At 36.8% G+C, this 18458-nt stretch overlaps 1 protein-coding gene across 1 annotated transcript in view; it reads left to right on the top strand.

Annotated features, from left to right (window-relative positions):
- Window positions 1-18458, top strand: part of LOC150106813 (WD repeat-containing protein 91) — a 324316-nt gene that overhangs the window by 280599 nt on the left and 25259 nt on the right. The window contains exons 14-15 of the mRNA XM_090392727.1: window positions 4870-4978; window positions 17057-17169. Coding sequence (XP_090248853.1) covers window positions 4870-4978; window positions 17057-17169 — 222 coding nt within the window. The remainder of the gene's footprint in view (window positions 1-4869; window positions 4979-17056; window positions 17170-18458) is intronic.

Raw genomic sequence — 18458 nt, 5'->3', positions numbered from 1 at the left:
CGTACACACACGCTAACTCCTAGTATAGTTCTTGGAATAACAGATCATTAAAATTAGTACTGTTAAAAAACCAGTCTTAAGTTCTGGAGAAATCCTTACTAGTAATTGGGAAAGATAATTTTATACATTCAAAACAGAAAAAAAAGTATTCAGGAATATGCGGATCATTAAGCCATAGTAATTATAGGAATTACTCAAAGCAACTTATGAGAAAATGAAATTCAGGCAAGGGAGATCACCAGTACATCTACTCGGGATCTCCACTCTGTTGCAATTATTAGAACTGATGTGTGGAAAAGAACAAATTTGTAACGAGTAAATTATTGAAATATTAAATAAAAGTGGGAAAAATTACTCGGTCATACTCCAGTGCTATAAAAATGCCACTGTAATAATAAAATTTAAAGAGTAACTGTAACTTATAAAATACCAATTAAAAGAAGAGATTGTGGGGGGGGGGGGAGGGTTGATTCCAGTTCTCACACTCTTTCATTTTCTTTTCAATAATCTTTTTGTATTTTAGTCTACAGTTCACATCTGAGAGCTGCTCAACTTTTATTCACTTTAAAACTTTCTTACATGTTATCCTTTTCAATATGAAATTCAATTTTATCCTGCTCAAGACTAAATAGTGATCACTTCCAATTTCAAATCCTCTGTACACTCTGGTGTCCTGCACCAGGGAGAAAACATCACTATCAACAATAACATAGTCAATGAGACTTTTCTTATTCCTAGCCTCTTCTCTCCATGTGAATTTGTGCACAATTTTATGTTGGAACATGGTGTTAGTAATAACCAGTCCATGTCCTGAGCAGAAATCCAACAGATATTTTCCATTATTATTAGCTTTGCTCTTTTCTCCAAATTTTCCCAAAATATTTTTGTATGTCTCACAATCATTTCCTACTCTGCTATTTAGATCCCGAACAAGGACCATCTTTTCCTTTTTCATTGTGTCAGTTGCTTTTTCTAAAGCGTCAAAAAATTCCTCCACTTCTACCTTAGTAGAACCTTCTGTGGGACCATAGGCACAAATAAGTCTCATTGTCCAGTTCCCCATTCTCATATTTGCCCACATGACTCTACTTGAGACTGACTGCCATTCAAGAAGATTAGCCTCGTATTTTGTGTTGAATACTATGGCTACTCCTTCTTTTCCTTGATTGTCATTGCCTGAATATAACATTTTGTATTTATTGCTCAGAAAGATCTCACCAGTTTTGGTCTTTTTTGTTTCAGTCACCCCTATTATGTCGATCTGGTACTTATCTAATTCCTCGGCTAGCTCCATTTCTTTGCCATTCAGGCTTCTTACGTTGATAGTACCGATCTTTAACTCTGGTGATGTTGAGTTGGGGTTTGTTTTCAGATTTGTTCCAGTAGCTGACTTTTCGCTGTTCGCCCTGGTTCTCTGGCAAAAACAACGGCGGCCTTGTTTAACCGGGCGACACCCCAGCTGCCATGAAATTTTGTCATGTTGTACCATCATTTTTTATTTTGGTTTAACCAATAAGAATAAGATACAATAAGATAGAATAAGAATTAGATACAAATAATGTAATTTGGAAGCAGAATAAAATAAATTGGAACAAGTTAAAAAATGTAATTACTTGGCATCTTAATCACAGATTATTATTACATGACATCTGCAATGATTCGTTTCAGGAGTGTGCTCCACACTACACAGCCCATCATCACTGCTGCTTAATCTATGTAAGCACTATCACTGCCCACCATCTACTTTCCTCATTCTTTTACTAAAAGCATTTTTATCTGCATGTATTCTCTGTCTGATTTGCTTGTATATGGAATGAAATGCAGTTTCAGGAGGAGAAAACTTTTACTTCCTTATGAGATCCTCTCATGGCAAGAATTGAACTTGGGTCGTTTACAATCAAAGGGAACACTGCCCCTCTCCATTTCTCCCATTTGCATTATGGAGGTGCCACAAAGAAACTGTTTAACATAGAATGAATCTAGGGTGATCTACTATGACCGAACTTGCGAATATTTGGAAAAATACACAAAATATACAGTACTCCTCAATGGTCTTTATGGTGTTGAGACTTGGGTGTCAAGCACAATGAAAAACCAAGTTAATAAGCAAGACTTTGAAAACAGTTGAGGAAAAAATAAATCGCACATAACAAGAATCAAAGTGATGTGGACTTCTGTACAAGATATCTAAAAGACTTCTGCAACTTTTCATAAGCAGAAGAACAGGAAGAAAGATATCTCAAGGAAGAGTAAAAAGGAAATGGATGAAAACAATCGAGAGTAAATGAACTAAACTTGTGCTGAAATATAAATAATTTGGCTGCAGTTAGATAAGACTGGAAATCTGTTCTTGGTAGTGTCTGCCTACCTTAGACAGATGAGGATGCTTATTTTTAAGCTTGATCTAGATTTCTCTTATTAATTAAATGGGATCGGGAACTGTTGTTTGGAGTCTTTACTGTTGGTCGACTTTACAGATCAGTGAAAAATTGCATAATTTGACAAATGTTTCATGTGAAATGGTGGTATATTCATGTGAAAATGCTACTCACAAAAGCAAATACTTTTTCCATAGCATGCATGTATGCTTTAATTTATTTATTTCGTGTGCAAACTACAGAAAATGTAAGAGCATACATATAAATGATTAAATGCATACATTTAAAAAAAATAGACATTAAAAGAACAGGGATTAAAAGCATACATTAAAAGACAAAAATGCCACTTGCATGGAATATTAAGCAAAAACATAAAATGTCAAATTTCACTCATCCATTGACTAATATACTTTAAAGCTATTTCATTACACTGTATTAAATCTTCTCGGGTACATATATTGTCTATTAAGCAGCATTGCAGAAGATAATCCATGGTTTGTGTTTCACCACAGAGCAGCTATCATTGTCTGTGTAGCCCCATCTGAACATATTCTGCTTTGATCTGCCCATTCTGGAATGAAGTCTATTTAGTATTTTCCATCTTTGCCAGTCAAGATGTAAGCTAGAAGGAAATGATTTGTTTAAGTTCAGAGCCTCTGGAGATTGTTCTTGCCACATTGTTGACCTTGTAGCATTTATGGAATCAACCAATGGTTCCATTGAGTGAATAAAACTTTTCCTTGATCTTAGCCTCTTATGTACTGCAACATGTCCATACAAAGGATGCCGTTCATCGTTTAGTTGTTTCTGCTCATATCTACTCTGTGTAGTCCTGATGTGAGGAGGTGTAATACCAGACAGTGAGTATAGATGGTCAATTTTTCTAGGCTTAAGGCAGCCAGTAATGTGCTGACATGTTTCATTAAGAACCTTATCAGTAATTTTGATAAATTACATATCAAATTTACTCTCCTCTTCAACTAGAAGAACTGATACTTATATAAAATATACTTTGGATTTCAAAAATAAAATTTCAGATCTTCATTTGGACGTTTCTGATATCATGATCAGTTTAGATGTTGTTTCTTTATTTACAAATGTGCCTCTTTCTGAAAGCATTGAATTACTACAACAGGAATTTCCTTCGGACATTGTAAATGTATTTGATTTTGTAATACATTCTGGTTATTTTTCCTTTAAAAATAGATTGTATCAACAAATTGAAAGAACAGCAATGGGCAATCCTCTTTCTTCTGCTATCTCCAATTTTTTTATGGAACATTTTGAACGACGTATCTTTGACAGCATTTCTCCCAGACCTACTCATTGGTTCAGCTATGTCGATGACATTTTTGCTGTATGGAATGGCTCTTCGGATGAACTTCAACAATTTCTCACTAAGTTAAACGCACTTCATCCTAGGATCAAGTTTACCCTAGGAGTAGAATCAAATAAGCAGTTAGCCTTTTTAGATCTTCTAATTCTTCGCCAACCAGATGGACCTACATTTCTCAGTTTATAGAAAGAAGACTCATACAGGCCATTATATCCTTGCAGAATCTCATCACCATCCCAGTCAAAAGGCAGGAACTATTAAAACACTGTTTCATCGGGCCCACTCCTTTTGTTCTTTAGACGATCTTTTACAGAAAGAACTACAATATAAGAATTGCTTCATTAAAAGAACTTTGAGTAGTTTTAATATGTCTTCCTCTTCAAACACAGAAGAAATAACGCACATTCCTATCCCTTATGTACAAGGCATCAGTGAACGTATAGCAAAAGTTTTAAAACCACTGAATATTTTTGTTGCCTTTCGACCATTTAGAAAAATCTCCACCTTTCTCACTTCTCCTAAGGACAAGCTTCCACATCTTAATCATCCAGGTGTCTAATTGAATACTTTAAACCTGAAAACTCTGGACTTGCAGAACATGCCATCTTCACTAGACATAGAGTTCATTGGAGAAAGACGAGAGTTCTTCACAAAAGTCAGTTCCTCATGGAACGCCTTTATAAAGAAACATGTGAAACTCTACTTCATTCTCCTAATTTAAACAGATCCAACAGCTTACTTACGTCTATCCCCTTTATGGGAGATAGTACTTTACAAATCAGCTAATCTTTCCTAACTTTTTATTGTATTGATTTTTTTTGTTTTATGAAATTTATTGATCTTTTTAGTTATCTTACACCAGCTACTTAGGTGGCTCTTTTTGGAATTGTCAGTTATTGTTTAATTTGAGCTTAATATGTACTGAAGATGCCTGTAACACACAGACGAAAATTATATTATACTATTAAATAATCTTTGTACTTGAGTTTTTTCCATTATTAATTTTGTATTGATATGTCTACTCATGGTATACCTCTTTTAAAACTTAAGCTTAAAAATTAGGGATACTTGGCATTTTAAAGTAACTTATCCCAATTTTTTAAACTTATTATTGGAGTTTAGTTGCTTGATTTTTAAATATAATTTATTTTGTAGCATTGCCTTCCAATTGAGCCAGATACAACTATTGTCAATTCATGTGTATTTAACCACAATGGCCAGTTACTCTTAGTTGCTATGTCAGATGGACGAATATCAATGTTTGGTAAGTTTTTGTAATTAATTTTATCTTGGTAATGACAAAGGAGATCACGAGGTCATCATGTTGGAGGTTTAATGGAATGTTTACAGCACTAGGAAAGGATTAAAAATTAGTTTTTAATGCTTCCAATATTTCCACATAAAATTGCAAGATCCCATGAAAATGCAAGTTAAAAAATTAAAAAACTTAGGATGCTGGACTATACAAAACTCAAACCCTTTGGTTCTTGTCCTCCCCCCCCCCGGGATATATGGTTTACTTAAAATCAACAAACCTAATTCCCCTCCTTATACCTATAGTAGATGCCACCGATGCTCCATGCTATAAACTGTGAAAGCAGTTGGCTAACTCTCTTAACCCCCCCCCCCCCACTGGACTTATCACATCCTATATAAAAAAACTCTACCCATTTTAAAACCTTGATTGAAAATGTAAATAATACAGATATTGGTAAGCTTTAACATCACCTCACTGTTTACCAGTATTCCCTTAAGTGATACCTTAACATTCTTAAAAAACGTTTTTCCTTCTGATATCTTAGATCTCTTTTCCTTTGCCATCAATTTTGGTTATTTTTCTTGGAAGAACAAAATTTACAAACAGAGGAAACCACTATGGATTCCCCTCCTCTTACCAATTTTTACATGGAAAATTTTGAAAAATGAGCCATAGACTCAGTCCCTCTCAAACATTTTATCTGGTTATTAGATGTGTTCTGTTTGGCCTCATGGCCCATACACATTACTCCTTCCTCAGTCGCCTCAATAGCTTACATTCAAGAATCCGATTTATGATGGAAAAGGAAAATAACAATAGTTTACCCTTCCTTAGACACCTTAGTAACATGCCTTCCTAATGGTAGCCTTTCCTTCACTGTATATAGAAAATCCACTCACACAGGCAGATACATTCACAAACTCTCCTACCACCACCGCTCTCAAAACATGGCATTATTAAAACTCTACCCAATAGAGCCTATAATCTTTGTTCCAATGCAATGGAACCTCCCTTGCAACCAAACTCAACCACATACACAACACCTTCCTTTCCAATGGCTACAGCAATTACAGAATTAAAAAATAATAATCAGTTCCTCCCCCATTCCCCAACCATCTTTTCAGAAGGATTTCAGAAATGCCATCACCATCCCCTACATCATCTGTGGCACATCAGAAAAAATAGCCAGGTCCTTAAAAAAAAAACAAAAAAAAAACACTACACAGCTTTTAAGTCTCCCACCTTCCAACTTGCTACCCTTATCCATTCTACCAAAGATCAGCTCCCTCCTCTCTGTGCTTGAAGTATATAAAGTATCCTGTTCCTGCAAGCTGGCTTATTTTGGACAGAGGTAGATCAGCAAACGTACATTAAGAACACGAACACAAATCGTACATCTGTAATCATGACTATGGTCATCTGGCCTTGTAGACCATGTTTTGGATACAACCCACAGCATCTTCTGGAGAAAAACCACCATGCTCCACCATAGTAAATTAAAAAATGAAAGACTGTTTTTAGATTTAGTTTAATCCTTTATCCAAGTGTGAGCAAACAAAGTTTGTGCCTGAAAATATCTTCAGGACTGAGGCAAGGTGGTGCAACTATAGGTAAATATGACCTCTCCATTGCTTGTCTTAGTGTCACAACTTCTGGGTCTGCCTCCCACTGACGAGACCTCAACAAAGGTCGAAACTGGCCTAGGTAGTGGCCCTTCCCTTAATGCATAGCTTTATAAATGTCTGCAAGGAGATGTGCTTTGCATGGTGGGAGATACTGAGATGAGTGATAAGAGCTTGGTCCACCTTTGCTACAAGTTGCCAACAGTTGCATCACCTTGCTTCAGTCCTGAAGATATTTTCAGGCACAAACTTTGTTTGCTCAAACTTGGATAAAGGATTAAACTAAATTTATTATAGTCTAACCAAGTGCAAAATAAACTTCCAACGATTGTTTTTAGAATTGGTGGCACCCAGAAATCAACCGAATTTAAATAAATATGCTTGCATAAAACTTCCCAAAATTTGGGAAACATTAATTATCATAGGTCCCTTTTTGCATCCTAGGTCACCTACAAATGCCCATAAAGGGTGTACCACCTAGATGGGATTTTAATCACCCACATGTTTCACTTGGTATTGTGTTGTATTAAGTTTGTGTTACAAGAGTTTTTGTAATCCCTGAAGATGACTGAGACAAAATATTGGAAGCATTAAAAATTAATTTTTAATCCTTTCCTAGTGCTGTAAATATTCCATTAAATCTCCAACATGATGTCCTCCAAGCACTTAAGCCTCAACACACAGAGATCACAAGGATACACTGCTATCCATGAATTCCAAGTTCTATTATTGATTAGTCTCATTTCTCAACCCATTATCATTTCTGATAATATCTTCTATATCATTCCTTCTATTTTATATTCTTCATTGAAATTATCTCTACCGATTTTTCTGCTCTTCATTTAACACAGAACTACTTTAATTTGCAATCAAAATATTGACTCATCTGTTGTGTTCTTGCCTGGAAATATTGACTCATCTGTTGTATTCTTCCGAGAAAGAAGACATATCTGTTGTGTTCTTGCCTGGAAAAATGTACAACAGTCCGGAGCATATTTGTGTAACTGTCTAGAACATCAACTTAGCTTCAAGACCTTACCTCACAGATGCAAAAACAGGTATGAAAGACTCTTCCTTGAAACTGCTTCATATCTAAGAAATTATATCCCAAAATATTATGAATATTTTGAAGAGGACAGCAGTCTTGAAAGATTTGATGAATGAGATGGAAACAGTCATAGTGAATTTGAGGATTTTATTAAGGGTATCAAAAAATAGTATAATCTAAATGGTATTCATGGAGTATCCATTAAGGATGAACTGGCAGAGAAGAGACTACTAAGTTCCTCTTTTAGCTTATCTTCATCTCTTAGCATGGAGATTGAAAACACCCCTCCCTACTGTTTTCCTCAAAAAACAATGAAATGTTTGTCTATGAATTGAAGACAGGTATCACCAAAATAAACACATCAGTGGAAAAGGGAGAGCAAGAGAGGAATTACAGAAATATGTTGGTATTTTTTTTATAAGGGAGGTGACAATGTATATGATGCAACTAAATAATTTAATTACTACTTCCTATATTTTGTCAGCACATTTCATGCTGGCTGAGGCGTCGCCCGGTTAAACAAGGCCCCCGTTGTTTTCGCCAGGGAACCAGGGCGAACAGCGAAAAGTCAGCTACTGGAACAAATCTGAAAACAAACCCCAACTCAACATCACCAGAGTTAAAGATCGGTACTATCAACGTAAGAAGCCTGAATGGCAAAGAAATGGAGCTAGCTGAGGAATTAGATAAGTACCAGATCGACATAATAGGGGTGACTGAAACAAAAAAGACCAAAACTGGTGAGATCTTTCTGAGCAATAAATACAAAATGTTATATTCAGGCAATGACAATCAAGGAAAAGAAGGAGTAGCCATAGTATTCAACACAAAATACGAGGCTAATCTTCTTGAATGGCAGTCAGTCTCAAGTAGAGTCATGTGGGCAAATATGAGAATGGGGAACTGGACAATGAGACTTATTTGTGCCTATGGTCCCACAGAAGGTTCTACTAAGGTAGAAGTGGAGGAATTTTTTGACGCTTTAGAAAAAAGCAACTGACACAATGAAAAAGGAAAAGATGGTCCTTGTTGGGGATCTAAATAGCAGAGTAGGAAATGATTGTGAGACATACAAAAATATTTTGGGAAAATTTGGAGAAAAGAGCAAAGCTAATAATAATGGCAAATATCTGTTGGATTTCTGCTCAGGACATGGACTGGTTATTACTAACACCATGTTCCAACATAAAAATGTGCACAAATTCACATGGAGAGAAGAGGCTAGGAATAAGAAAAGTCTCATTGACTATGTTATTGTTGATAGTGATGTTTTTCTCCCTGGTGCAGGACACCAGAGTGTACAGAGGATTTGAAATTGGAAGTGATCACTATTTAGTCTTGAGCAGGATAAAATTGAATTTCATATTGAAAAGGATAACATGTAAGAAAGTTTTAAAGTGAATAAAAGTTGAGCAGCTCTCAGATGTGAACTGTAGACTAAAATACAAAAAGATTATTGAAAAGAAAATGAAAGAGTGTGAGAACTGGAATCAAACCTTGGACATTCAGTGGCAAACTCTGAAGAATACTTTGATTGATTCTGCCAGAGAGGCATGTGGTGAGGTTGTGTGCAAGGATAGAAAAATCAGAACTCCTTGGTGGACACAGGAAGTTAAAGCGGCGGTGAAGGAAAAGAAGAAAGCATATCAAAAGTTCCTGGCAAATAAGTCGGCTTTTACTCTTACAGAATACAGAGACAAATGTAAGAAAGCTAAACAGTGTGTAAAACTACCTAAACAAAAGTCATGGGAGGACTTTGGCAAGAATATAGAAAATAAATATCAAGAAGGTGGCAAAATATTCTGGAGGTTGTTGAAGAAGCTTAGGAACGGAGGAAAGAGTGCTGTAAAAGGAGTTAGAGATGATAAAGGTGACATGAAAACAGGAGAAAAAGATATCCTTCAAGTATGGAGTAATTACTTTGAAAAACTGCTAAATGAAACAAGCAGTGATGACAGCATAGTGATAAAAAAAAACACTGACCAGGCATGCAGTGAAGTAGAAAAAGCCATCAAAGGCTTGAAATGTGGTAAGGCAGCAGGAGTAGATGATATTCGACCAGAAATGCTGAAGTATGGTGGTATAAAAGTCTTACAGTGGCTGCACTGCATAGTTCAGAAAGCCTGGACAGAGGGACGAATTCCCGATGATTGGAGTAGAGCTCTCATAGTACTCATATATAAAAATGGAAATAAAACTGAATGTGAGAATTACAGAGGTATTTCCCTACTGAGTGTTCCTGGCAAGATCTATGCAAGTATACTTGAGAAACAGTTGAGAAGAATTGTGGAAGAAAAGCTTGGTGAAGAACAAGCTGGATTCACGCCAAATAGAGGCTGTCAGGATCAGATCTTCACTTTACGACAAATAGTCGAGAAAGCATGGGAATATAACAAAGATCTGTATTTAAGTTTTGTCAATCTGGAAAAGGCATATGACAAGGTGCTGCCAAGAGAGAAGTTATTCGATACGCTACAGTTGTATCGTGTCAATGGGGCATTATATCAAGCAATTCTTAGTCTGTGAGTTGTAAATCAGCAGTTAGGATTGAAGAAAGTATATGAAGATGGTTTAATGTTAAATCTGGTGCGAGATAAGGATGTACATTATCCCCTCTGTTATTCATTATCTATATGGATCACATTATGAAGGAAAGTGGTATTAAACCTGATATCAAAATTGGAGATGTTAATGTCAGCTCTTTGCTTTATGCGGATGATGTTATACTTCTAAATAAATCCGCTACAAGTCTGCAAGATTCCCTGACTAAATTGAATAGCTGTTGTAATAGATATGGCATGAAGGTCAGCAATAAAAAACAAAGACAATGAAAATAGGCAGAATCATTGAAAATGTCAACTGTGTTGTGAATGGAGAACCTGTGGAACAAGTAAAACATTTCAGCTATTTAGGCACGATTTTTACTGAAGATGGTAAATTAAATAAAGAAATAGACAACAGAATCAGCAAAGCTGGTATGGTGGGAAGTCAATTGAATAAATTCATATGGAATAAGAGAGAAATTAGTCGGAACACTAAATTAGCTGTATACAAGACAGTGTTCAAACCAGTTTTAACTTATGGATCTGAGAGCTGGGTCAGAAGTAAAACACTTGACCAAAGACTAGAGACTGCAGATATGAGAGTCCTGAGAAAGATTAGAGGTGTGAACAGATGGCATCAATGGCAATATCATATTAAAAATGAGGATATTAGGAAAGAACTTGACATTGTCAGCATCCAGGAATGCATTAGCAGAGCTAATCTCAGATGGTATGGTCACTTAAATAGAATGGGAGAGGAAAGATTAGCAAAACAAGTGTTCTCTGCCAGGTTGGCAGGAAAACGACCCAGAGGAAGACCAAGATATAGGTGGATTGATACGGTACAAAGTGCCTTAGATGATAGAAATATAAGATCTGATAATGTTGGAGTCTTGACAAGTAACAGACTGATTTGGAGGAAAATTGTAGATAGGAAGTTAGTAATGATGTAATTTTTCATGTAGTACTGTCATATCCTGTACACCCCTTGAGGGTATACATAGCAGGAATTTGATGATGATGATGTTTGTAAAACAGCTCAGCTTGCACTTTGCCAGAATGTGCAAGGAAACTGACAGTGTCTTTTACTAGGCTCTTTAATTTAAGTTTCAGATCTGGTAGACTTCTAAGGTACTCGAAAGAGGAAAAAATAAGTCCTTTGCATAAGGGAAGTTCTATGACTGCAGTGGCAATTATAGACCAATCAGTATCTCAGGAGTGGTGGTAAAAGTACTGGAAAAATTGGTCAGAAAGAGAATTCAAGAATGTGTGGATAAGAATATGATATACAGGGTGTTCGGGATAAATTTGACATATTTATAATTAATTATATTTTTCCGTAAGTTACATGTATTAACACACACTTCTCTTCATTTAAAAGTTTGGACCCTTCTTCATTCATATACAAGATGTCAGAAAGGATGGATAGCTGGAACCCACCTGAATCATGGAAGAGAATAACTTGTATCATGATGATTCGTGCCCGCCATCAAAATAAGGATATTACGACTGCTGCCCAATGCTCCCTGAATACAGTAAAAACAATCAGGCATGAACTAGAGACTTGCAATGGTGACTACGAGGATGTAGCAAGAAGAAAGATCCCTAGCAGACGATCTGATTGCGTTCGTACAGCAGAATTCCTCGCAAATCTGCAGGAACAGGTGTTGAAGAACCCTGGCATTGGAATTCGGGCTTTGTTCGTGGAGTTGCTAACTGTAGTCAAGCCCTGGATAACAAGGGTAGCCAATGGTAGGCCGTATGTATGGCAGCAGGATTCGGCCCCTTGCCATACCTCTGGGAAAAGTCAAAAATGGTTGTCTGAAAATTTCTACGACTTCACCAGTCCAAATGTTTGGCCTCCAAACTCCCAAGACCTTAACCCCATGGATTATTTTGTATGGGGCGCAGTTGAAAAAGACACCAATCGCACTTCCAGTAATACAAAAGCCCATTTAATGGATAAAATTAAAACAGTTTTTGCGGCCCTTCCCAGGGAGACTGTAGCATCAGCTTGTTCGAGGTTCCGAAGCAGAATTGAAGCTGTGATCGATGCTAATGGTGGTTATTTTGAGTAAATCTTGTTGATAGTATTGTAATTAACTCTGCCTGTAATGTTTTTTTGTCAATTCATTAAATTTAATAGATACAAAGAAGATTTTCTTTTTCCTTACGAAACTGTCAAATTTATCCCGAACACCCTGTACTCTGAGGGGTAACGTGGCTTTGTGAAGGGTCAGTCATGCCTTAGCATTTTACTAACTTTTTATAATACAGTGACAGCTGAATTGGAAAAAAGGAAATGGCTACATGATGATTCTGCTGGCTTTCAGGTATTTGACACAATACCACGTAGAGCCTGTTACACAGTTTCGAACAAATGGGGATGGATATGACACTCTCTTAAGTGGATAAGAGAGTGGCTCCTGGACATATATCGAAAAATCCAGGAGAAAGCAGTAGACTGGTGATGTGTTGCAAGTTTCAGTGCTAGGAACTGTTTAATTTGTACATAAAATGATATTGGAAATAATCTGAAAGGAAATATGCAGTTGTTTGCTGATGATGCAAAATTAATAGTAATAGTTAATTAAAACGATGTGGAGTAGTTTTCAGGATGATTTAAATAGACTGTCAGTATGGGCAAAAGATAATAGGTTTAACAGTTTAATGTGGAAAAATGTAAAGTTATGCATTGTGGGATAAATTGATTACAAGCTGTACACCACATTGATAGAACTGTACTCACAAATTGATGAAGCTAGGGATTTGAGGTGATGGTGCACAGAGTTGAAGTTTAGAAGGCATATTGCTAAGGTAGCTCATAAGATTACTTGGCTATTGAATGCACCAAGTAGAGATAAGATTGTATTCCTCTTTATAAGGCCTTGATGCATCCACATCTGGATTACTGCTCAAGTATAGTCCCCTAGGTTTCTTGGGCATGAGGAAGTGTGGAGAGGATTCAGAGGCAAGTGACAAAGATGGTGAGTGGTCTGTGAAATATTCCCTATGTGGATAGATTGAGAGTATATGGATTGCAGAAGTTGGTTGATAGCAAAAAAAAAAAAAAAGGATATGAGAGAAATATTTAAGTTAATGGGGTTTTATAGGATTGATGCAAGGGAAATGTTGCAGCTCTTGGCTAGAGGGTGCACAAAAAGATGTCATCCCTGGAAGTTAAGTAAAGGCAGGGTTAGTAAGGATGTGAGGACTAGATTTTTCCTTTGGAGAGTGGTGAATGAATGGAATGAGTTGAGTGCTTTCTCTGTTAATGATTTTAAGAAGAGGTATGATAGATATTGTGTTGATAGTTTGGGTATAACTAAATGTTGACAGCATGACACATGTCATGCTCTGTCAACATTTTCTTGTTTAATCTAATACTTTTAATACAACTTTTAAACAAAGTATGCATTCAAATCAAATATTGCTAGAGGAAACTTTTCCCAATGTTTTTCATCATTGAAATCATCAGAAGAATAACTTTATTGAATGCAGTTGTACTCAGCTGTCAGAAGCTAATGACACTGTTCAATTAATGAATGCTCACTTTGCTAAGATGTATTAACCAGGTGTATGTAACATGGTGCACAATGCTACTGCTACATTGGATGAAGAATTAGAGGTTCATGAAAATGAGGTCTGTTGCATAACCTGAATAAGAATTTGCTAGAGACAGGTAGAATATCAGCCCATTTGCTAATGGAATGTCATCTGAACTGGCTAGGTTTTTCATGATTATATACCTTGAGTCTCAGCTCAGGAATGATACAACAGGAATTGAAGGAATGTATGATAGTTCCATTATACAAGGGTGGTGCAAAAACTGACATGTCTAACTAGCGACCTATTAGTATCTCTAATGTGGTTGTGAAGATTTTAGAGAGTTTGGTAAGAACTTGTATGCAGAAATGGGTAGACAAGCTGTACTCTGTAAGGAGCAACATGGGTTTACTAAAGGAAGGTCATGTTTTAGCAACTGGCTCATATTTTATAACAATGTTACTGCTGAGTTGGATACAGGGAATGGATAGACTATGATAATGTTGGGTTTTTCTAAGGCATTTGATAGCATACCACAGAAAGGCTGTTGCATAAACTGAGGAATATGGGATTGGAATATAAACTCTTGACTTTTAGCAGAGATAGTTGACAGACAGATATCAAAAAGTGGTATACAGTGGGTATGAATTTGCCAGACTTAAGGTGACCAGTGGTATACCTCAGGGTTCAATCTATGCATTAATGACATCAAGCAGGGCCTAACATCAGATGTGCAATTGTTTGCTGATGGTGGCAATCAGGGATGCTACTGATATTCACCACTTACAAAATGATTTAAATAGGCTGGAAATATGGGCAAATGAAAATGACTGTCAGTTTAATGTTAGTAAGTGTAAAGTTATGCACTTTGGCATGATGAGATTTCCAGCGGCATATCAGGGTTATGCTACAAGAAACTGAGGAGGCAAAGGGATCTTGGCATATTGATGGATAGGAATCTGAAGTTCAAAGGTCACATATCAAAAGTCGCAAATATAACTCGGAGGGTAATTGCGATGTTGAAACAAACCTCGACATGCAAGGATGTGGAAGGCATTTTGCCATCTTTACTGGGATGGGAGGGGGGTTAAGAGCTAGATTTTAAGCAAACCTTGACATGTAAGGATAAAGGAAGTCATTTTGCCTCTTTATAAGGCTTTAATAAGACTACACTTGGATTATTTTGCACAGATTTGGTCTCCTGGATTCCACAGGGATAAATAAGCTGTTGAAAGGGTGCAAAGAAGATTATATCTGGATTATGGGATTTAGATAATGAGGACAGATTGTGAGTATGTGAATTACAGATTCTGGTTAACAGCAGAAAGAGGGGTGATACAATAGGGGGTCTATAAACCTTTGAGTGGTATTATAGGATAGTGTCTGAAATTTTTGATTATATGGAAGGTAGGGGAGAGAACACTGGGTATCCATGGAAGTTAAGTTTGTTCACAGTCAAAGGGGTAAGAGCTAGATTTTTCTCCCAGAGAGCAGTGCGTGAATGAAATACAAGGTGTGGCTATTAATTAAATAACGAAACTGGTTGCAGAAATGTGGTTTATTATTACTACAATTGTAACTTAATTGTTATCCCCTTCAACATACTCCCCTCCTCCTCCTCTATCTATACGCCATTGCATACAAATTTTCCATTGTTGGAAGCAGTGCTGCAAGTCATCAGGTGTTATCTGATGACTTGCAGATAACACCTGAGCACCCTGTTTTCTCCTTTACCTCATCCACTGACTGAAAATGGGCGCCCTTCACTGCAGATTATAACTTTGGAAAAAGGTGAGTTGCATGGAGCTAAGCCTGACGAGCAAGGTGGATGGTCCAACACAGGGATCTTCTTATCAGCCACATACTGCTTTACAGACAGTGCACTGTGGGCTGGAGCATTGTCCTGATGGAGAATCCAAGCATTGTTCTTCCACAGATCAGGTCTCTTCTTCCTCACTCGTTCTCTCAGCTTGGCCAGAACCTTAAGGTAATAATGTTGGTTAACTGTCGACCTTCTGGTACCCATTCAACCATTACCATGCCATTGATGTTTAAAAAAAAAAAAAAAAAAAAAATCAGCATTGCCTTCAGTTTTGACTTGCTCATTCTTGCTTTTTTCATTCTTTGTGACGGAGTTTTCCAGTGCATCAATTGTCTCTTTGTTTCTGGATTGTACTGGAAAATCCACGTCTCTTCATGTGTGATGATCTTCTCTTGCAAGTTCAGCTCGGCTGTCAGCAGACTTTGTTCATGTTCAAGTGCTCATGCAAAATTTGTCGTACAGTCTCCTTATCAATGTGCACCATGTCTGCTATCATTCGAATGCTCAATCGGCAATCGTTGTTGACAAGTTCATTAATTTTCGCAACGTCTTGTTCGGTTGCCTGTGACGGGACTACCCAATCATTTGTCATCTTCAACGTTTTCGACCTTGAGCAAAGCGTTTGTGCCATTGAAACATTCATGCACGTGACATTACACTATCACCATGCACCTCCTGCATCAGTTTCAAACACTTGGTCAGTGATTTCTTCAATTTCACAAGGAATTTGAGATTAATGCGCTGCTCGAGTTTAACATTAGACATTATTCTGACAAAGTGACTTCACATGTGTTTCTTTTATAACTGCCTACAGACTAACTATGAGCGACAGCGAGCATTGCTTATCTCAACTGCTTCTAAAACCTACAAGGGCATTCACGGCGCAAGCTCATCCCACTGCTATGAGTACATGATTCACAGCGCACCTGGTCTTGATATTTAATAGTCACACCTCGTAGTTTGCCTTTAGAGGTTGTAGAGTGCATCTAGTGTTGAATGAATTTAAGGGCCTTCCCTTATGGCAGCTGGTTTGGGTGATTTTTAGTCTCCCTCAATGAGTTCTTGACTCCCTGGAAGTCTCAGATAATAATAAAGATAAGTAATGTCAACGTTTTCTCGACTGTACAAGGATTCAGTTAAAGGTGAAAAATTGGCACCAAGTGATATTTTTTAAAGAATCAGGGCATAAATTGTTAACATAGTGGGACAGACCTTCAAAAAATCCAGTGCAATGCTGAAATGATAATGATATTGAAATGGATAAAGATCTTGACATCATTGTCACCTCAATTATTCAATATGGTTATGTTAGGAAAGCAGTTTTGTTGAGTAGATCAAGTTACATAGCTATATGCAGTCTATTTATGCATATTAAAAAATAAAAGAAAGCTCATTGCTTTATTTAATCAGATTTATCATACATTTGAAATATTTAAAACTTCTCTTGATTTTTATACAAATTTTAGAATTATTTTTAAGAAGAAAAAAAATTTTATATTGTAGATATGCGTACTTGTAAATCAATAGCATCTTGGACAGCTCATAGTGCAGAAGTGTTCTCTCTTCAGTTTAGTACCGATGAAACTGCTTGTTATACAATGGGTGGTGATGGCAAGGTTAGTTTTTTAATACTAAAGAAGAAAAAAAATGAGCTCTTTTTTATAATATATACCTTGGTTAGTATATTTGTTTTGTATGCAGTTTTATGTTTTTAGTTCATTGAATTATGGATCTACACTGCCTTTAGGTCCAGACTGGAATACAGTCTAAAAGACCTTGTTTGATACAGCAAAAGACTATGTTAAAAAGATACTACAATGATTTCATAGTGGGGCGCATGGGATTTTCAGTCTGTCCAGGTTACTAAAATGATGAACCTGATGCTTGTATTCTTCACAAATGTGTGGGATATCAGATATGTGGATTCCATAAGCAGCAGCAGACTGGTGCTTAGCTGGCATGAAACCACTTTCTCATGTAATTATGTTACATGAGAAAGTAAGCTTTATGTATACATAGACTGAAATGCTTATCTTTTTTCATGGAATAAGTATAGCAACAAGGAATAGAATTAAATACTATTCTCTTATATGAAAAAAATTATATGAAAAAAAAAGGGGGTGCTTAAGGGTCAAAGCTGTATAACTGAGAGGAGACCTCCACATAGCCTTTAAAGGAATGCAGAGAACCGACCAGGGCTTCTGACCTAATGTCCAATCCTCACCTTCTCGTGGTGCACCCTGTTGGGTATCTACTTGGATACTGAATGAACAAGGATGGGCTGACAATTTGGGATTTAGCCGATCAAATTGTATTCTTATTGGTTAAACCAAAATAAAAAATGATGGTACAACATGACAAAATTTCATGCCGGCTGGTGCGTCGCCCGGTTAAACAAGGCCCCCGTGTTGTTTTCGCCAGGGAACCAGGGCGAACAGCGAAAAGTCAGCTACTGGAACAAATTTGAAAACAAACCCCAACTCAACATCACCAGAGTTAAAGATCGGTACTATCAACGTAAGAAGCCTGAATGGCAAAGAAATGGAGCTAGCTGAGGAATTAGATAAGTACCAGATCGACATAATAGGGGTGACTGAAACAAAAAAGACCAAAACTGGTGAGATCTTTCTGAGCAATAAATACAAAATGTTATATTCAGGCAATAACAATCTAAGAAAAGGAGTAGCCATAGTATTCAACACAAAATACGAGGCTAATCTTCTTGAATGGCAGTCAGTCTCAAGTAGAGTGATGTGCGCAAATATGAGAATGGGGAACTGGACAATGAGACTTATTTGTGCCTATGGTCCCACAGAAAGCTCTACTAAGGTAGAAGTGGAGGAATTTTTTGACGCTTTAGAAAAAGCAACTGACACAATGAAAAATGAAAAGTTGGTCCTTGTTG

The sequence above is a fragment of the Typopeltis vanoorti genome, chromosome 5 (genome assembly GCF_054136105.1).
Source record: "Typopeltis vanoorti isolate ZY-2024b chromosome 5, IOZ_Tvanoo_1.0, whole genome shotgun sequence".
Lineage (NCBI taxonomy): Eukaryota > Metazoa > Arthropoda > Arachnida > Uropygi > Thelyphonidae > Typopeltis > Typopeltis vanoorti.
Note: the sequence above shows the minus strand (reverse complement) of the source record. Positions and strands in the feature narration are given on the sequence as shown.